Here is a 22090-nt window from a genome sequence, read left to right as displayed (position 1 = left end):
AGGTTTTGGAAAGGAGCTCTTTGAGTCTGATCTAGACCGAATCATGGAACACGTTGAAGCTGCCATGGACTTGGTTCCAGTCTTGAAAAAGGCTGACATCATCAGGATCGTCAACGGTCCCATCACCTATTCTCCTGACATTCTGCCTATGGTGGGGCCCCACCAGGGGGTCCGAAACTACTGGGTGGCTGTAGGTTTCGGGTGAGTATCTCTCTGTAACTCAACACTGATTCGAGTTACATATTTTAGAGAAGTCTTGCCCCATAATCTCAGGCCAAAAATGGAAAACGGGGGAGAGGCGAAGAGTTTTCTCCCTTTCATGAGCAACGACGTGAAAGGAATAAAAACTTTCAGTCTTAAAACTTTGACTTGTATAGGTTTGACAGATTTGTTCACAGACGGGCAGTGATTTCCTGGAATTTTCCCTTTGCATATTTCTTGCCATTTCCATTATTTATGTCTCCTTTCATGCTGTGAAGTGTTCAGATAAATGAATTTGCCCCACTTTTACATGGATGTTTTCATAACACAATATGACAAAGATAATTTAAAATATCAAATGTGAAATATATCTGATGCAGTTTTCACCATAATTCATATTTGTTCAACATGATTTGTTTCTTTATGATTACTCAAGCTGCTTACTATTTATGATTCCATTACCCATTTGATCTTTCATCTCTAACATTTTGTCCCATTAATTTGGTGAATATTAATGTCAAGCCTATTTTACTGTCAGATCACAGTTTCTAATATTCTATTTTCCTTCCCCATTTTGTTTGGCCATTTATTCAACTGATGTTTGGTGATTGGCCAGCTTTGTGCCAGGTCTACTGCTGGGCACTGGGCTAGAGCTGAGAACAAGGCGGGAAGTCTGACCAGAGGCACAAGACTGCTAGGGGGGCTGTTCTTCTAGGACAGTAGAGAGGTTGGGGTCTGAACTAAGGAAGCAGCAGTGGGGACTGAGAGATAGGAAGCAAAATTACTTAGATTTGATGACAGATTGCATTAGGTTTTAAGGGAGAGAGAAAAGGAGCAAATGATGGCAACCTTTCCAACTTACTCCTGTGGTTGCTGAGGTCAAAGGAAGCAACAACCAGGAAGATAATGAGTTGAATTTTTGACAGTGTTAAGTCTTCAGAACATCCAGAGGTAGAAAACCAGATGGAGCTATGAATCTGGAAGGTATCATGGAACTGGGAGCCTAGGGAATCACCTGTAGAGTCAACACGTAGGCCTGTGCATGTGGGAATGTTTCTTTTGTGCATCCCTCTTACATCTTCTTTGGAGAAATGTCCGTTTGTATACTTCGCCCATTTAAGAAATTAGATTATTAGTCTTTTTATTGTTAAGTTGTAAAAGTTCTTTATTTTAGATATAAGACCCATATCTGGTACATGATTTGCAAAATTTTCCCCATTCTGTGGGTTTTTTAATTTTCTTGATGATATCCATTGAAGCACAAAGTTTTAAATTTCCATGAAGTCCAAAATGTGTATGTGTTTCTTTTTTTTGAATGTAGTTTTGATATCATGTATAAGAAACTATTGTTTAATCCAAGTTAATGAAGATTTATACCTTTATTTTTTTCTAAGAGTTTTATAGTTTTAACACTTACATTTAGGTCTTTAATCAATCTCGAGTTAATTTTTGTATGTGCTGTGAGGTAGGTACACAGCTTGATTCTTTTGAGGATAGCCAACTGTCCCAGCATCACTTGTTGAAAGACTGCTCTTTACTCACTGTGATGTCTTTTTTTCTGATGTTGCTTCTGACACCAGCACTTAGTTCTCCAGTTCTCTGACACCAACTGAGTGTCCTACAGTTTCACTTCAAATCTGCTGCTCACTCTCAGGGTGCAGACCCCACTAGTTAAGGACTCAGTCTCACAAAACCATCCTCACTTCAGATGCCAGTTTCAACTTCCAGGGATCACCTGTCCTTCTGACTGAATGGCTAGAGATTTGGAGGTTCCTACAACCCCTCCTCAGTTTTGATAATTACTAGAATGACTCTCAGAACTCAAGAAAAACTTACTTAGTTTTACCTGCTTATTCTACAGAATGCAGCTCAGGAGCAGTGTGTATCGAAGGGGAGCTCAGGGCAAAGTCTGGGAGGGAGGACCTGCTGCAGGGCCTTCGTGAGCCTCTCTGGTGCATCATCTTCTAGCACTTCAGTCGATTCACCAACCCAAAGGCTCTTGGAATGCTGTGGTTTGGAAGTTGTTGTAGAAGCTTCATTATATAGGCACCATGGATTAAAACCACTGATCACTGGTGATTGAACTTCTGGTGGCCAGCCTCTATTCTGAAGCCTTCTGGTTCCCCTGCCCCCTCTCCATGGAGCCAACTGTTAGCTTAGCATACAAAAGAATATAAATTCCAAAAGTGTTAGGACCTCTATGCCAGGAACTGAGGACAAAGGCCAAATATTTATTTTTTTATTGTCCCACAGCATCCTTGTAAAAAAATCAGTTTACCATATAAGTATGGATTTATTCCTGGACTTTCGATTTTATTCCTTAGTCTGTGTGTCTATTCTTAGGCCAGTACCACGCTGCCTTGATTATGGTAGTTTTTCACTAAGTTCTGAAACTGGGAAATATGACTCTTCCAACTTTATTCTTATTCAGTATTGTTTTATCTATTTGGGCTTCTCATATTTTGCGTAACATTTAGGACCAGCTTGTCAATTTCTCTAAAGAAGCCACCTAGGATTTCCATAGGGATTGCGTTTTTGTAGATCAACTTGGGGAGTGCTACCATCCTAACAATATTGAGTCTTGTGATTCACACACAAGGGATGTCTTCCACTTGTTTGTGTGCTGTGTGTGTGCTCAGTCACTCAGTCGTGTCCAACTTTTTGTGACCCCATGGACTGTAGCCCACTAGGCTCCTCTGTCCATGGGGATTCTCCAGGCAAGAATACTGGAGTGGGTTGCCATGCCCTCCTCCAGGGGCTCTTACCAACCCAGGGATCAAACCCAGGTCTCCCACATTGCAGGTGGATTCTTTACCAGCTGAGCTACCAGGGAAGCCCATGTGTTTAGGACTTTTAAAATTTCTTTCAACAGTGATTTGTAGTTATCAGAGTGTAAGTTTTGCACTTCTTTTGCTAAATTTATTCCTAAATATTTTTTTTGATCCTGCAATTAACTGAATCACTGAATTATTGATTTAGTCAATAGATTTTGTGAACCATTGCTCTTTATCTATGAACAAACAGACAGTATGCCTTGTCTCATGATATTTATACTTTAATAGAACACCTATTACTAAGGTAATCAGGAAGTTGCTTTCTTTAGAACACTATTTACTTATCACCTAGACACTGTATCTGCTTGTGTGGGGTTGATGTCGGCATCCAGCTGATTGTTCTGAGTAATTTCCCCAGGTTGTAGACACTGTGAGGTGAATGGGAAGGACGACAGGTAGGGTCAGATCAAAGTGCCTCACTCTCTCTGACCAATCTGGCCTAATCCCAAAAGGCGTTATTGTTACTTAAAAGTTGAGATTGCTAAAATAGTTCTCACGGAACACAGTGGAATGCTTACGTCGACTACCCCTTCCAGCTTATACCAGGGATCCAGTCCATGGTTCTGAAGGCCAGCGGTTTCCATGTATGTGGCTGAGCACCAAAATCACCTGTTGTTGTTGGGTCACTCAGTCGTGTCTGACTCTTTTGTGACCCCGTGGACTGTAGCCTGCCAGGCTCCTCTGTTCATGGGATTTTCCAGGCAAGAATACTGGAGTGGATTGTCATTCCCTCCTCCAAGGGATCTTCCTGCTGCTGCTGCTAAGTCACTTCAGTCGTATCCGACTCTGTGCGACCCCATAGACGGCAGCCCAACAGGCTCCCCCGTCCCTAGGATTCTCCAGGCAAGAACACTGGAGGGGGTTGCCATTTCCTTCTCCAATGCATGAAAGTGAAAAGTGAAAGTGAAGTCGCTCAACCCAGGGATTAAACCTGAGTCTCCTGCATTGCAGGCGGATTCTTTACCACTGAGCCACCGGCCTTGTTAAAAAGCAAAGTCTCAACTCTGTTCTTAGTTGCACGTGTGTTTCATCCTCCTTTGTATCTTACCTATGAAATTCCTATTATTTGTCATTAGAATCCATGAAAGACATGTTGAATTTGAAAACCAACAAGCAAACATATTCACATACAACCCCCTCCTATAGATTCTGATTCAGTAGTCTGGAGAGGAGCCCAGGGATTACACTTCAGTATTGTCTGTTATTCTAGTCCAAAGAATAGATATTTGCAAACTGTCTACAGATATGCCAGTGCTCATTTTCATTACCCTAGTCAAAGCTGTTTTACTTTTGTCCCAAATATAGCAAGTTCTCCTGCTTCTAGGCAACTAACACAGTGCTCCCCAGATGTTTAATGAGCTGTACTGAACTGAATCTGGTTATCTTGGCTTAGAACAGATTACAAACAGCAAATTTAAAGACAGGAGAGTGCTGTAAGATGTAATGCCTGACAGCTTAACAGTTGTTATAAAAAAGCAGACACAAACACTCAGAAGGCATAGCAGCTGGGCCATGTAATAATGGGTTCTGCAGATAAATGCTAGACATAGAAGAAAAGCCTAACTCTTCTTTCCTCATCGAGTTCCCTTCCACTTCCATGTTATACATTACTTCCTTATGAAAATCTTATCCACTGGGCAGAGGCATACTCTGTTGTTGGTTATACAAGGACTCAACAGCCCCCGTGTATCACTTGCCTACTATATGCTTTAAAATGCCATGTCGATTAATTCTCCACCAGCGTCATAAAGTGTGCACATGAGGAGACTAAAGCTCAGGGTGGTTACGCAACTTGCAAGGTCACATAGCTGGTAGTGGCAGAACAAGAATTATACCCAGATCTCTCTTGCTCTATGCATTTCACTCTCAACCACTCTGGGCTTTCAATAGATGTTTCATCCATCTCAGCAGATGTGTTGTATGAGATTTTACATATAACTTAATGAGGGTTGTAGGGCTAAAGTTTGTGGAAATTTCCTTTTTGCTATGTTTAAAATGGATAACCAACAAGCACCTACTGTATAGCACACGGAAGTCTGCTCAATGTTATGTGCCAGTCTGGATAGGAGGGGATTTGGGGGAGAATGGATACATATATATGTATGACTGAATCCCTTCGCTGTCCACTTGAAACTATCACAACATTGTTAACCAGCTATACCCCAGTATAAAATAAAAAGCTTGAAGTTTTTAAAAAAATAAACACATTTTAACATAAAAATAAATAAATAGATTATATGCAGGATTCGCCTCAAGCAACAGCACTCTGCCCTATTTATTTACTCATATGCCATTGTTGAAAGATAAAGAACATGATGGTCTGGTGGTGAGTCCGCACGAAACCAAAGCACAACCCTGGCTATGCCCAAGGAGTCTGCCAAGGATATAAATTCTGTTATGTGTGTCTTGGCAGAAAAAAAAAAGAAGAACCATTAAAGAAGTAAAGTCCAATAACAGAGTGTGTACTGGGGTCAGATGACTGAGTTTGTATCCTAAATCTGCAGTCTGTTGCAGTGTGACAACCTTATTTAACTCCTGTGTGCAGGTTGGTTTTCTCACTGGTAAAATAGAGTCGCTAAAGCATAAATCAGCTGGTAGATGTCAGGGGGAAACAATGCCTGGTAAATGGTAAGCTCTCAGTTCAGTTCAGTTCAGTTCAGTCGCTCAGATGTGTCTGACTCTGCGACCCCATGAATCGCAGCATACCAGGCCTCCCTGTCCATCACCAATTCCCGGAGTTCACTCAGACTTACGTCCATCGAGTCAGTGAGGCCATCCAGCCATCTCATCCTCTGTCGTCCCCTTCTCCTCCTGCCCCCAATCCCTCCCAGCATCAGAGTCTTTTCCAATGAGTCAACTCTTCGCATGAGGTGGCCAAAGTACTGGAGTTTCAGCTTCAGCATCATTCCCTCCAAATGCCAAAAGAACTTCATATAGTTTCAAGTCTTGTAAACAGTATCTCTAGCTCTCAAAATAACAGTTGTAGTCACACACTGGAACTGGTTAAGCGAATACACAGTTTATGCAAATAGTTCATAATTATTTTAAGCATATATTTAATTTTTTTTTTGCTTTCTTGATACTTAGTGAGATTGTGGGTGATTTGGATGAGCCAAATCAAGTCTCTTTTCAAAATTATCTAGAGAAGTATAAATTGCTATCTCTTTATCCTGCTTAAGAAATGTCCTTACAACAAGTATAAGGAAATATATCACTATAACAAATGATATAAATCACTTTTATAAAATAGTAAAATTGGTATCTTGTTGTAGAAAAAGGTAGTTAGCATTTCCAGTCTTTGCTAAGGTCCTCCCATGTTTTCAGAAGCGTCAGTGCTGGCTAAGTAGTTGTCATCTGGAGTACTGGAATTTCTTGCATTTTGATGTTTGCTCATGTGACTCCTTTTTGCTCCTAGTCCTCTTCCCATGACTCCCTACTCATCCAATTCCTTGAAAGCTTCTCTTGACTTAAACCACAGATGAACCACCCGAGACTTTACCCATAAGAGTGAGTGGGTAGAACCTCACATGGGTGACATTAAACCCTGATTCCTCCATCTGATATAAAATTATTTGCCACTTATGTTCTTGGTCTTTTAAAAAAATAATTATTCATTTGATTTTGACTGCGCTGGGTCTTCACTGCTACATGGGCTCTTTCTCTAGTTGCAGCAAGTGGCAGCTCCTCTAGTTGTGGGGCACAGGTTTCTCGTCACGGTGCTTCTCTTGTTGAGGAGCATGGGCTCTAGGGCACACAGACTTCAGCAGTTGCAGCTTCAGGCTCTAGAGCACAGGCTCAGTAGTTGTGGCTGTGCTGTGCTGTGCTTAATCACTCAGTCGGGTCCGACTCTGCAATCCCACAGACTATAGCCCACCAGGCTCCTCTGTCCATGGGGATTCTCCAGGCAAGAATATTGCAGTGGGTTGCCATGCCTTCTTCCAGAGGATCTTCCCAACCCAGGGATCGAACCCAGGTCTCCCCCTTTGCAGGAGGATTCTTTACCTTCTGACCCACCCAGTGGGCTTAATTGCTCTCCAGCTCTGCATAAGATCTACAGGCATGCTCCCTGATCTTAGTTGCTTCCCAGATCAGGGATCGAACCTGTATCTCCTGCACTGGCAGGTGGATTCTTCACCACTGAGCCACCAGGGAAGCCCGTGTTTTTGGTTTTAAAGTATCTTCATGTGGATATAGACAAGCTAATCCTCCACACCGAGGGACTCATTGGTTGCAAAATACAGGAGCCACTGTTTCTCCCCTTCTTCCCCACAAGTCCCTGGGTGACTGCCTCTTTGTGTGCCTCTATGATAATGGCCCAAGTCCTTGTACAGAGATCGTTGCTAAAGGGACCTAAACTAAGCTGAGTCTGGGAAGGGATGGGTATGCCACACCAGTGTGCAGATATTTCTCTTGCAAGATTCATATTAGTGAGAATAATCATAGCTCAAGATAAGGTACCAAGCACATCTGCCTGTGTGCTTCCTTGCCTCTATTTTCCTAGAGCGAGATCCTTACTAGCTAAGAGTCATAGGCTATTTTACAGACATGCATCTCTTGAAACTGTGGAAACTAACTAGTTATCAAGTCAGGCACATTTAATTTGGATGCTTAAACTTTTTTTTTTTTTGAGGAAAAAGATGATAGTATAAAGATTATGTTGATTGTGTGTTCTGAATAGCATAGAACACTCCAGCTTTGAGGCCTTGTGAAATATTTGGACATGTTTCATTGCTGGAAAGTAATATGCGTTAATAACAGGGTATTTATTTCTATATTTGAAAGATACGGCATAATCCATGCTGGTGGTGTCGGGAAATATCTCAGTGACTGGATCCTGCACAGAGAACCACCTTTTGATCTGATAGAATTGGATCCCAATCGCTATGGCAAATGGACGACAGCTGAGTACACCGAGGCCAAAGCAAGGGAGTCATATGGATTCAACAATATTGGTAAGGTGCAAATTTACTGTTGTCTGTGAAGTGTGTTCAGAATTGACTTACAGCACCTCTGACTTTAGATGCTTTTTATTCTGTGCATCATTGGGGAATGGTTAGGGAGTCTAAAAAGCATATGCTTCTAAAACAAAAAAGGAATCTATGTGAATATATGCCTTTAATGTGAGGAATGCATCAGTGATTTTAACTTTTAAATCTATTTTTACTTTACCTTTGATGATCATTATAAATGATGGTTTTGGTTTCTTGAAAATATAAATTTAATATGTATTATATATATGCTTATGTATTAAGCTTATATATGTTTATTTTACATATATTCTGTGTGTTTGTGTGTGTGTGTGTGTATATATATATATATATATCTTCTGGATTTTAAGTACTGTGTTTGCCATTTTCTGAATCCCTTCAGAATACTTTGTAGTTTTGGTTCTGTGCTATTAGAGTATGGGTTTTCCTTTTTCAGTTGGTTATCCTAAAGAAGAACGATTTGCTGGGAGGCCAACTCAGCGAGTCAGTGGGCTTTATGAAACCCTGGAGTCTAAGTGTTCCATGGGGTTCCATTCAGGCTGGGAGCAGCCACACTGGTTCTACAAACCAGGCCAGGACCCTGGGTACAGGTAAATGAGTGACTTAATCTACGCGTGGCTCAGACTGCAAAGTCAACTTTGGGAGTGGGATGGAGGGACCCAATGAAGCCCCGTATCCCCCACACTGGCTCTACAAACCAGGCCAGGACCCCTGGGTACAGCTAAATGAGTGACTTAGCCTACCTGTGGTTCTGACTGCAGAATGAACTCTGGGACTGGGATGGAGGGACCCCAGAGAAGCATCATATCCGCCTCCCACCCCTTCACTCTACCCTATTCCAAACAGCACTGAGCCTTTTTCCATAAAAATAATTTCCGTGCAGTGGAGGCCTTAGTTTATCCCACGTGACACTGGCCCACATTAAGGACCCATGTGGCCTCGAGAAACCTACAATCGGCCCAAGTGAAGCGTCTGCTTGGAATTTTCCAATTGCTCAGAGGAACCTTCCCCACCCTCTCCAAGCCCCTTTATTTGGCCTTTAAAGGTTTACCTTGATTTAAGATGCCTGGTCAAATCACATAGTATGGAAACAGTGTGTAAATATGGATTTTCTGTTTATAAGGGAATATCTGAAAGCTACTGCTTTCTAATGTGTGTGCAATGAATTATGCAAATTATATGCACTGTTGATAAACTAGGGGGAAAGATCATTTACTTACTATTTTAGGTTAAGCTAAAACATAAAGCATATAACTGAAACAATTCTCTGATTTCCTCTGAAGTTGTTGACATAGTACTTGGATTGCATACCATCCTTGTATTTAGGATTAATAATGATTACATACTTTTTTCTCATGAGAAGACACAAACCAAAAGAAAGCAAGTTTTCAAGTTGTTACCTTTTTTTGACTGATACTTTGCTTATTTAAGCAGATTTTGATGTCTGCTTTACAATCAGACCTAAATGGTCCAAAGCATAGTAGTGGGCCAATTGTTGATTAATGAATTTGAACTCTGCAGTCAGCCAGTGGAGATCACCTGGGGGCAAAATACTGGCTTGGTTTTTTGCTAAGTGACCCAGATAAATGCCAGATCTATTCTTCATGTTGTACTATTTGGACCTGGCCTGTTTTTTCTACTATTTTAATAATTAAACCACTGAAAACATATCCTCCTCTGAAGTTAAAATACCACATTAATAGTCTACTCCATAAAGTAGAAAGGCCCCTGCATAATGAGTCAGTAGACCTTTGCTCCAGGCCCCGCTGTGTCATTAACTAGTACAAAGGCCTCAGAAATCACTTTGTGCCTTTTCTCTAAAAACGGAAGATATTGGGCCAGATGCTTGCTTACTCCAGGTGGCCAGCACGAGCATCACATGGGAGCTTGTTAGAGGGCAGCCTCTAGTGCCCTCCCCAGACCTGCTGCATCAGAATCTGTAACAAGTGCAAGTGACGTATTTACAGCAACACTTGAGAAGCACCAGACAAGATAGCTCTACCCCTCATATATTCTGATTTATGTCCCCCAAATTAGTATTTTTAAAATGCTCCCCCAGGTGATTCTAATATGTAACCAAGGTTGACAACTAAAGGACTGGGTGACTTTTAAGCTCTTTTTCAAATCTGAGAGCCCACATAGCCCACCTTATTTTCTAGTTAATTAATACTTCATTCGCTGGGAAATAGATCAAGGGATAGATAAGTAACTTAGAAAATCAGTTTCCAATATATATGTATGACGTGTAGAACAGGTGGCATTTTTCCCCCAAATGAAAGTGCCTAGACAAGTAGGGCTTGTTAGGGCTTCCCAGGAGTCTCAGCGGTAAACAGTCCAGTTGCCAATGCAGGAGATGTAAGAGACACACATTTGATCCCTGGGTCAGGAAGATTCTCTGGAGTAGGAATCTGGAGAGATAAGCCACTCCAATATTCTTGCCTGGAAAATTCCATGGACAGAGGAGCCTCGTGGGCTACAGTCCATGGGGTCACAAAGAGTCGGACATGACTGAGCACACAGAGCTTATAAAAATATTCTTATTCTGAATTTTTTTGAAAACAAATAACTTGTTTTGTGTTTCAGGCCAAGTTTTCACCGCACAAACTGGTTTGAGCCTGTGGGCTCTGAGTATCAGCAGGTTATGCAAAGAGTGGGGGTGATTGACCTGTCACCATTTGGCAAGTTTAACATCAAAGGCCAAGACTCCATTAGATTGTTGGACCATCTCTTTGCAAATGTTATTCCCAAGGTAAATAACATTATAGGGGTAGGGGTATAAGGTCCAGGATCCTGGCCTGCTTCATTTTCTATCCCCTCATTTTCAAAAAATTATTTCAATTCACCTAATGATTTCTGTATGAACATGAGAATTCTTCAACTAGTGAAGGGCATTCTAGCTAATTTTCAAACTTAAATTTTTGTTGACTGAATTATTATCTAAGGATCATATGGCTTTGTCTAATTGTGTCAATAGGAACCCCCAGCTTGGTTGAAATGTAATTTTTATGATCAGTAATTATAACGATCATTTAAACTGAAAACTTCAAAATGAATGGGTTTAGGTTTACAGATAGTTCACACAATTGATATAAAAGATTCAGATGTCTTACATTGTTGACATCCACATTTTTTATTTCCATATGGCGTTGAAAGGATACGTAAGATTTTATTCTTTTCTGTAGGTGGGTTTTACAAATATAAGTCACATGTTAACACCAAAAGGTCGAGTATATGCTGAGTTGACTGTCTCTCACCAGTCTCCTGGGGAGTTTCTATTAGTAACTGGTTCTGGGTCAGAACTTCATGATCTTAGGTAAGTGTACATGTACTAAGAAAACTATATGCATCATAACTGATCCAGTCTTGCACCGAGGGTGCTTATGTTTGTGGGCTTTTTAATCAGTAATTGAAAATACAACTTAAAATCTTTAAACCTTATTGTTCTAAATAAATGTCATGTCATAGGAAATTACTCAAGTGAGGGTCCCTATAACCACCCCCCTCCCAAAGGTAAAGTGAACCAGTGAGTTTACTGGTTCTAATAATATTAGCTCCTATTTACTAGGGATCACTCATATGTCAGAACTGTTTTTGCACATTATCTCAGTAAGTTCTTTTAGTAGATTTATCTGCAAGGTGTTTATTATGCCCATTTTCAGGTGAGGAAACAAGTTTGGGTTAAAGTAACCTGCTCAAGTTAGTCTTGTTGATTCTGATGCTCACATTCGGTTCACATTAGTGACTGAGCGACTTCACTTTTACTTTTCACTTTCATGCATTGGAGAAGGAAATGGCAACCCACTCCAGCGTTCTTGCCTGGAGAATCCCAGGGACGGGGGAGCCTGGTGGGCTGCCGTCTACGGGGTCACACAGAGTCGGACACAACTGAAGCGACTCAGCAGCAGCAGCATGTTGCCTTCAGGGTTTTCTTTTTTTTTCTCTTCCATACTTTGTGCTCCCTGGCCCATCATGGCGTTGAAATCATTGATTTGCCAACTCTGTCCTTCACATAAATCTTCAGTCTACTATTTAGTCTACTCTAAAATATATTGTCTTTAGTATTTCAAGAATATTTGGAATATTGTTGCTTGATAAACCTCTTACTCCAACAGACTCTCACTCTAGTTGTAAGGTGATGCAAATTCTATCCTCCTTTCCAAGATACGTTAGGAGCCACCTTAGCCACTTAGCTTTGTGTCAGTCCAGATGATCGTTTTATGACAGACTTGTGTAGCTCCAGGGACTGCTCAGTAAATTATAAGCAAACCCTCTCACTGGCTTCCAATCAAGACTCAGAAATTGAAACCAGTCTTTAGAGTTTTAATCTTCTCCTTGTGATTGTCAAAGCAAGCATGTGTCTGGTGGCAGGCACATTATTAACCTTTCGCAGCACGATTGTGTCTCCTATGTATGGGTATTAGAGAAAATTTGGATTTAAATTAACTTCCCAAGATGGACTCATTAGTTTAAATGTAGTAGGGCTGTCACTGTTTGAAAAAATTTTGTGGCAGAGCTTGTCTAAATGGAAGGATCCTTCTGTACTGTGAAAAATCACCCACATATTTGTAAGTGGGTAGCACAGCACCCCATTCCAGTACTCTTGCCTGGAAAATCCCATGGATGGTGAAGTCTGATAGGCTGCAGTCCATGGGGTCGCTAAGAGTTGGACACGACTGAGCGACTTCCCTTTCACTTTTCACTTTCATGCATTGGAGAAGGAAATGGCAACCCACTCCAATGTTCTTGCCTGGAGAATCCCAGGGATGGCAGAGCCTGGTGGGCTGCCATCTCTGGGGTCGCACAGAGTCGGACACGACTGAAGTGACTTAGCAGCAGCAGCAGCAGCTTAAAAAGAATCATTTACTATCTCTGAGACTCAGTTTCCTCAAGTTTAAAAATTTATTATATGAAATGACACTCTAGGGATTTTCTGGTAATTCTAGACACACAGTATATCTTCAGAGAAATAATCTGTTACCAACACGTGTTATTCCAGCAAGATTTAACACAGTGTTTATGAATCTCAAATGTAGATGGATTGAGGAAGAGGCAATCAAAGGTGGATATGATGTTGAAATTAAAAACATAACTGATGAGCTTGGAGTCCTTGGCGTCGCAGGGCCATATTCAAGAAAGGTCCTACAGAAACTGACCTCTGAAGATCTTAGTGATAATGTTTTCAAGTTTCTTCAAACCAAGTCTTTAAAGGTTTCCAACATTCCTGTCACTGCTATCAGGATATCTTATACTGGTAAGAACTGGAAAACAACCTAGAGTAAGTCTCTAAAATTTAGAAGCACCCGGAAATGTGTGCATACACACATGTTCAGTCTCTTCAGTGTAACTTTGGAGGATGATTTCTCCTGCCCAAGTCTTCTGACAATTCTGTTTATCCACTCTAAGTCTGAGAAAGTCATTCTGCAGACTTCCAGTTGTGGTTCCAGGCCCATAGCTAGCTGCCTACCATTCAGAAAGGTAGGTGAGAAAGTGCAAAGAGGATAGTTGTTGGAATAGCTGGAAGGGATGACAGAATGTTCAGGCCAGCTGATTCTGTGTTGTTGTTGCGCAGTCGTGTCTGACACCGTGACCCCAGTGGGGTCACCCACAGTGACCAATGTGTTCTGCATGTGGCATGCCAGGCTTCCCTGTCCTTCACCATCCCCTGGAGCTGCTCAAATTCATGTCCATTGAGTCGGTGATGCCATCCAACCATCTCGTCCCCTGTCACCCTCTTCTTCTCCTGCCCTCAATCTTTCCCAGCATCAGCGTCTTTTCTAAATGAGTCAGCTGTTTGCACCAGGTGGCCAAAATATTGGAGCTTCAGCATCAGTCCTTCAATGAATATTCAGGATTGATTTCCTTTAGGATTGATTCCATGTGGGAGAATTCAAAATGGTCTCCCTTAGAGAACATCTTGAATGTGTCAGGCACTGCCCTTAAAGCATTACCCCTGTTCATCTTTCTTTCTGACTAAGTGCATTAGAGAAGTCTTCCTTGGCACCTAATGGCACGTAGTAGGTACTAGAAACAGGGATGAATGAATGCTCTCCAGTTCCCCACTGGTTCTCTGGGCTCCCTCCTAACCTCCTCTAGACTCCTTGTCCCTTTGCAGAAGGAGTGCTAGGCGCCCAGCATTCACTCGGGTATGTGGTGCTCGTGTCCTGGAGAAGCACCGCACCGTTAGCCCTTCGCCTGGGGAGCAAGGCGAGCACACAGTATAAAGGCCATAGCTCTTCCCTAGGCTTCTCTTTTCCCCATCCTCCCTCCACCCAACCTTGGAAAACTGGCGACCAGAATAAAACATAAGCAAAATAAAAATAAGCCTACCCTTTGAGTTGGGTTTCATTTTCTTTTCTTTTTTGCCTGTGGTTCTAATGGTGAATGAAATGACCAAGTAGGGGAGAAGGAGGAAGCGGGGGCCATTAGAAGCTCTGGCTATTCCACAGTTCAATGATTGAACATTCGAATAATTGTCATCAGTGGCCTGTATGTTTAAGCCTTGCGATTTGGGGCCAAGGAGTTGGGGGTTGAGATGTTTAAACCTTGAACCCCTTATCTTGATAAACTTTGCCATGCTAATTCCTCACTTAACATTATGAAGCCAAGGTGAGAGGTAAGCTTAAGTCCTGAATTGTCTGAGTTGTCTTAAATGCTGCTCTCTGTGTGGGGGGTGGGGCAGTATTGGGCCCAGAAGCATCTGTCATATGGCAGGCTCCTTTGCAGTGCGGCTTGGTTGCAACTTTTTTGGGAACCGAGCTTTCATCACTCTACAGTGTCTATTTTGCAGAAATGGAACCTCTCATTTGTTGATGTGTTTTAGCTAATGCACATTAGACCTAGAGATTGTCATTCCTACTCTGGTGTGGCCCTTGTGGGTGTATTTCAGGTGAGCTGGGTTGGGAGCTGTACCACAGACGAGAAGATTCTGCAGCGCTTTACGATGCCATCATGAATGCAGGCCAGGAGGAGGGAATTGACAATTTTGGAACCTATGCCATGAATGCCTTAAGACTGGAAAAAGCTTTCAGAGCCTGGGGGTCAGAGGTTTGAAATGCTATCATCTTTATTAAAATTTTACATGTGTTGTATCTGATTTTTATGCAAGTGTTAGTTTAACTGTGTTAACATTGGCTCTGACTGTAAGAGAAAGAATGTATTGTAAGAAAAAAAATTTTTTTTTGGCCACATTGGACAGCATGCCAAATCATAGTTCCCTGACCAGAGCTGGAATCCACACCACCTGCAGTGGAAGCATGGAGTCCTAACCACTGGACCACCAGGGAAGTCCTGAAAACTTTATTTAATTAGGGACAAAGGTTTTTCTCCTCAATTTCCCAGTTACAAATTCAGGGAAACTGTGATGTAATGTTTATTCTGCCTTAATTCCCCTTGCTTGGCAGAGAGCCCTGGACATCTGCCTCTGTGTGCTGACTTTGGCTGCCCCAAGGGAGCCTGTCTACCCCGTGGGATTTGAGGACCACCTTTCAAAATTCTTCCTTCTCCTCTGTCGTATTGTCTATCATCATTTCCTTCTTCTTATGCACCTTTTGGGGAAGTAACAAGAAAAGCTGTCTTTCTGAGGGGCAAGGTTGGTGGTCTGGAATGTGCTGGTCCAGCCCACACCCACCGTTAATAATGAGAACTCAGGGTTTCTGTTTGTGTAGTTACACACCATTTTTATAGGCATGATGTCATCTACCTTCTCAGCTCTCCTTGAAGAGGGTATTATTGGTGATTCTTGGGCAAAGAGGTGGGAGTTATACACACAAGCACGCTAAGAAACAATAAACAACTTGGTCTAGATTGCACAGAAGTGTCCAAACAGTGGTTCAAACTCCGTTCTCTTATTTCATCTCCAATACAGCAGACTATCTTTAGATCTCAATTTTCTCAGGTCCACTAGCTGTTTTCTTGGAATACATTGAGGTTTTAGGTATGAGAGCTTAGATAAGGGACCTTTGTAAAGGGTGTACTTCAGGGTAGGGTCTCTGGGGTTTGAATGTATTCTCTACCACATATTATGTGGCCTTAACCCTCCAGAAACTTCACTTCTCTGTAAGAGAGAGACAGTCTTTATCCTACAGAGTTATTGTCAAGATTAGGTCATCTGCAAAGTGCCTAGGACATAAAGCGTGAATTTGAGGGCAAAGTGGGTTTGAAAGCTCAGGCAGGGTCCCTAGGACATTTAGATCAGGGGCAGAAGAAAGTGGGTTTTGAGGTGGACAGTACAGCCTCCTGGAGTCACTGAAAGAACAAGAGCCCTGGGGCAGTTGTTGCTTTACAGAGGATGTGCTCTGTTGCAGGGATCCTCAGCCTACCGGGGTCGGGGGCGGTCCTCAGAGGACGCTGCTGCAGGGAGAGACGGAGAGGACAGCTCTGCCTCCACTCTCCACAAGGAATGAGCAGCGTTTCTCTGCTCTCCCCCTTTCATTTCCTTCTGTCTCCATCCCAGCCCCTCTAATTTCCCAGCGGTGCCAGCACGCCCTCTAGCGTTATTACAGCAATCAAGTATCTGGACTTTTAAAATTTTTTCCTGAAATTCTGAAACTTTTTTTTTTAATCAATGAAATATTGTCTTAAAAGTAGACTTTTTATCATAAAACACATGCGGGCTTTAGAAATGTCAGTGTGGTAAGGACAACATCTTAAAATCAACAAGATGGTATCGCGTGCTCTAGTAAGCATGAGGTTTGGGGTGAGACACTGAGAAAACCCTAAGTAATAAATTCTCATCTTGTTTCTGGAATTTTGAAAATTTGAGCAGGTAAAAAGTAATCTTAGAGTTGCTCAAATTGACTAGGAAATATGAGTTCAAATTTTATATCATGTAAAACAAATTTATATTACACATCTAGGTCATGCAAAGGCTGTGTTTTCTTTTAAGTTTGGCTACCTTTCATGGGGTTTAGATCAGTTCTCTTGGTGCAAAAGAGACTGATGACATCAAAACAAACAAAAATCATGTCTAGTCCCAAATAATGGCTTTAGCTCCCCTTGAAGTGTATTGTAATGATAGCCAAATTCAACCTCTCTCTTTTTTTTTTTTTCCCTTTTCCCTCTCCTGGACTCTGTGGAAACTATTTTCCTACCATATGCTTTTTTCCTCCACTTATCCTGATTTCTGGATGATTGCAAGATAAATAAATTACTTAATAATGTTTCAAATCACATTTATGCAGAATTAGTAGGTAAAAGCTTATGAGAATCTTGTTTCTGGGAAGAACATCATTGTTGTGGCATCCCTCAGACGTTTATTATACCAAAAGAGCCTTGGAAACTGGGAAACTTGGAAGCTGGGAATTTTAGCATCTAATTTGCTATTAAAATAACAGTATTTGCTGAAAGGCTACATTTGAATTTTAGATTAAAAAAATTACTTTAGAGGCCAGTTCACAATCTATATCTATGTCTATCTGTCTATCCATATATTTCAAATGAAAAAGTATTCTCTTTAAAAAATAAATATGAAAGTGATGTTACTAAAACCACTTATACTCATCTAAGATTTAAAATGCATGTTTCCCTTTTAGATGAACTGTGATACAAATCCCTTGGAAGCTGGACTGGAATCTTTTGTAAAACTAAATAAGGTATGTTTACATTCCAAAGTGTACTTGAAATAAATCTTAAAACTATGCTGTTTCATGACAGAGCCATGCTTTAAAATTTAACCAAGTGTTACTTTAGGGCAAATGAGTTGAACATAAATAGTAAGCATTGCTTAAGTGCTTCATGTTAAGCTTTGTCAAAATTTGATATCAGTTCAAATGATTCTAATGTATGTGCCTGTTGATGCAAGAATCCATCAACATTGAAAACCAAATCTAAATTCTAAGATAAAAATCAGTAAGGATAAGATGTCAGCAGGCTGTCTTGTAAATCCTGGTGACTTGTGAAGTCACAATTAGCTGATGAGACATACTGCATTAATTGACTCTTCCTGGGTGCTCAGCAGCATGAAGCAGCCTCACCCAGCAGATCTGTCCATCTACTTATTGCGCATTGTGCTTTGCAACATCTGTGTGTGAGCAACTGACACATTTCAAATATGTTCAGCATAAAAGTTATTACTGAGGAGACAACACAGGCCCACAGAGTCATAACTGATGCTGACATTCTAAAGTGAACCTGCATCAGTGGTTCTCAGATAGCATCAGTATCATCTGGGAGCTTGCTGGAAATACAAATCCTTAGTTCCCTACTAAATGAGGAACTGACTCAAACCTCAAACCTACTAAATGAGAATCCCTAGAGGTCAAGCCAAGTGTTCTGTGTTTTAACAAGCTTCAGGGGATTCCAATGCACCTAAAGTTTGAGACGCACCAGCCTGTACAATCATTGTGGAAAAGCCTATTATGAGACCAGTTTATTACAGTCTAGCTCACCTATTGCAAATCCTACAAATATAAACCAGGTTATCCCATTATGGACTAAGTGATTATGTCCCTCCAAAATCCATATGCTGAAGTCCTAACCCCTACGTGGTGCTATTTGGAGGTGGGGCCTTTGGGAGGTCATTAGGGTCAGGTGACATCATCCTTGGGGTCCCCACATTGGGGTCAATGTTCTTATGAGAAGGAGAGAGATCAGAGCTTGTTGTCTGCCGTGTGAGGATGTAGTAAGACGGTGGCTATCTGCCAGCCAGGAAGAAGAACCTCACAGGGGAACCAAACTGGCCCTGGATCTTGGACTCACCAGTCTCCAGAACAGTGAGAAGTACATTCCTGTTGTTTAGGCCACTCCATCTGTGCTATTTTGCTATAGCAGCCTGAGCTGATTCAGATACATATTAAGCAGTGTCTTAGTTACTGTATGAGAACTTAGTGGAGGTAGTCAGTGGTGATATTGAAGGATAAGGACAGCAGCTGTCTTTGTTTAGGATATTTGTTAGAATTCCAAAATTCCTGTCCTGTCCTGCCTTAGGTGTTAATCAGCTAAAGGAAAAGCTGTTTTCACATTCCATGGAAATCTGTGAACACATGAATATGAATCAGGCTAAGGAAACTTTTTTAATGCCCCGAATCAGTTCCAAATTTTAAGCTAAGATATTAACATAAACATGTATATTTATGGCATTAGATTTTAGGAAAAAGAACCTCTTAAAGGATTTTAAAGGGACTATCTTTCTGTACATTTTCCCCATAACTTTTGTTTTTACAATGTACCATCTGCTTCCAGACCAGAGAAAGCAGGTTCTTGGAGTTCGGGCAGACCCTGGCAGCAGATTGCTCCTTCTTCTAACATTAAGTCTTGGTTTAGCCATGTAAAACTAAGGATCAAAATGGCCTGACTCCTGAAAGCACTAAACTTCTGTTGTTGGTCACCAGTAGGTAAATAGATAACTGACTTCTTTGCTCCAGTATTTGGGTATTATTGTTTGGGAATAAGGCACAGACAGTCTCTTCATGTTGTAAATGGATTTTTAAAACTCCCTTTATGATTTATAAGCAGGTGTAGTGTGACTTGCATGTTTATTAGTTCCTTTAAATTAGTTCAGTAACCAAATCTCAGCTTAGAACTAAGTTAGTTGTTTCATGGATAGTGACTTTGATTTATGTTGTTTTTATGATTTCTGAATCGTTTGTTCTCATTTGGGTGTCATAAAGTTGATTTCTAATGCTTTCACCGGGTGAAGGTCCAAGGACCGGGACCTAATCAAGCCGGTGTTTTTCAGATGCATAACTCAGGTGGTTAGTGGGCTTCAGCCTAACCATAGCAATGCTTGCTAATTTCCAAGACAGGTGAATAGGTTGCATCAGCTTTGTTTTGAGCTTGTTTGGTGGTTTCACAACAATTTTATCTTGGTTCCATAGCAGTCTCTAGTGCAAAACAGGTTCCTGGAAAACTTACTTATATTACAAACTGAACCGTGCCACTTGATAAGTTGGCTCCTGTGCCAGGCTGTTACCCAGCCTGGTTTCATACCTTTTAAAGAATAATATAATGCAAGTCCATATGGCTTTCAGAAACTGATGTTATATGAAAACCAAAGCAGCAAATATAGGAGAACATTTGTATTTAAAACAAAACCAACCCCCCAGATCCTGGCATTCTCCAATTATTATAAATAATTTCTTTCTTTTTTTAACCCTGCAAAGCAAATACGTAGACTTCCCTGCTTAGCCCCTCTGTGTCTGCACAATGACTGTGTATGCCATAACATGAAGACAAATACAGAAATGCAGGCTGTATCAGAGCTAGGAAGATACCTACACCTCTTTATTTGAGGATGAGGAAACTGAAGCACAGAGAAGTGACCCAGGTGCTGTGCCGTGTGTGGCCCAGGTTGAACTCTGACCTCGCTGCAGTGAGTGCTTTCTCACCCACCACTTGCTCAGCCAGGTCCTTTCTTGTAATGGGCTTTGTTGTTGTTATTTTGTTGGTAAGTTGTGTCCAACTCTTTGCTACCCCATGGACTGTAGCATGCCAGGCTCCATGGGCTCCTCCAGGCAAGAGTACTGCAGTGGGTTGCCATTTCCTTCTCCAGGGGATCTTCCCAGACCAGGGATTGAACCCAAGTCTCTTGTGTTGGCAGGCGGATTCTTTACCGCTGAGCCACCAGGGAAAGCTCTATAAAGAGCTTATCAGCCTTGAAAAACTGCCCCCAAATTTTCTGGCAACATGTATCACAGAATTTGCATGGCTACATTTTGTCAGTCAGTACCTCCCCCAGTCATGTTTTTGTTATAATGAATTTTGTATCTTGTGGTAGGATCAGAATAGCTGCTTTGGCCATTTTAAGAAGGAAGATGGGTGAGTGAGGACATACGCTAGCCTCATTAGGGTGAATTGTGTTCTTATCAAAACTGGTACCAAAGTAGGGAAGATAAAATTGGTGCACTGAAGAAATCTTAGATCGTAAAGATGGCATTTGTCTTCCTTAACTCTTAAAGCTCTCCGAGTCAGTCTCCCAGTGGTGCCGGCTTATGTGAAGCAAATACACCTGTGTGTACACATTCATCCATCTAGTCAACATTTATTAAGGACTATTTGCTGAACACTTTGCTACACCACAGGTCTAAAAATTAAAGATGTGGCTCCTGATGGCTCTTAGATCTCATGAAGCTTGAAATGAGCGGAACTTTAAGAACTAAAGCTGTAGGATGTATTCTTAACCTTGATTCTAAAATTAATTCTCTGCATGAGGTGGGTTGTGCAATAACATGTATCAGAACCATCTCTTGAAGAGATGGGAAGTGCTATGAGACATGTAAATACTGAATGTTTCCTGGGAAGTCTAAAACCCCTTGACCTGAAGCAAGTTATATCATTGTGCTTAATAGTATTATAATTTGTTCCCGAGGAAGTTACTTTCTGGGGAAAAAAGTTAGTGGTTTTTCGTTGTTGCTGGAAATGAAAGAAGTGCATTAATTAAAAGCAAAAGGAAAATCAGCTGCCTTTGGTCAGAGTCATAAGTGTTCTTGGAATTTTCCTCTTGGAATTACTGAATCTATAAAACCCCAGCCAAGGGCCACAGAGGATCGAATACTAAGGGTGAAGTATTAAGATCAGAAGATTTTTTCCCCTCATAAAATGCCCCCTGCCTTTTCTCTGTCTCTCCCTCTCTTCCTGTCTTGAGTTTCTCACCAGTAGAAACAGAATAAAATGTGATACATAATTCAAGAGGGAGGAGATATATGCATGTGCTATGCTGTGCTGAGTTGCTCAGTCGTGTCCGACTCTGCAACTCCATGGACTGTAGCCTGTCATCCGTGGGGATTCTCCAGGCAAGAATACTGGAGTGGGTTGCCATGCCCTCCTCCAGGATATATGTATACCTACAGCTAATTCACATTCTTGTACTGCAGAAACACAACATTGTAAAGCAATTATCCTCCAATTAAAAAATGTAATATTTATTAACACCAAATTGGAAGACAATATTACTTCTAGAAATTAGAAGGTCTCTTTGAGGAAAAAGGATTTAAAGCATAACCATTCAGTAAGCAAAGCCTAACCTAGATAGCATATTAAAACAGAGACATTACTTTGCCAACAAAGGTCCATCTAGTCAAGGCTGTGGTTTTTCCAGTGGTCATGTATGGATGTGACAGTTGGACTGTGAAG

The 22090-nt window shown here is 41.3% G+C and overlaps 1 protein-coding gene across 3 annotated transcripts in view; it reads left to right on the top strand.

The window, feature by feature from the left end:
* DMGDH (dimethylglycine dehydrogenase) overlaps nt 1-22090 on the top strand; it is a 77985-nt gene that overhangs the window by 24513 nt on the left and 31382 nt on the right. For all 3 annotated transcript variants that reach the window (XM_059890254.1, NM_001205545.2, XM_059890255.1), the window contains exons 7-14: nt 3-201; nt 7818-7987; nt 8460-8613; nt 10607-10772; nt 11206-11336; nt 13057-13274; nt 14910-15067; nt 17554-17613. In XM_059890254.1, coding sequence (XP_059746237.1) covers nt 3-201; nt 7818-7987; nt 8460-8613; nt 10607-10772; nt 11206-11336; nt 13057-13274; nt 14910-15067; nt 17554-17613 — 1256 coding nt within the window. The remainder of the gene's footprint in view (nt 1-2; nt 202-7817; nt 7988-8459; nt 8614-10606; nt 10773-11205; nt 11337-13056; nt 13275-14909; nt 15068-17553; nt 17614-22090) is intronic.

This window comes from Bos taurus, chromosome 10 (genome assembly GCF_002263795.3).
Source record: "Bos taurus isolate L1 Dominette 01449 registration number 42190680 breed Hereford chromosome 10, ARS-UCD2.0, whole genome shotgun sequence".
Classification (NCBI taxonomy): Eukaryota; Metazoa; Chordata; class Mammalia; order Artiodactyla; family Bovidae; genus Bos; species Bos taurus.
Note: the sequence above shows the minus strand (reverse complement) of the source record. Positions and strands in the feature narration are given on the sequence as shown.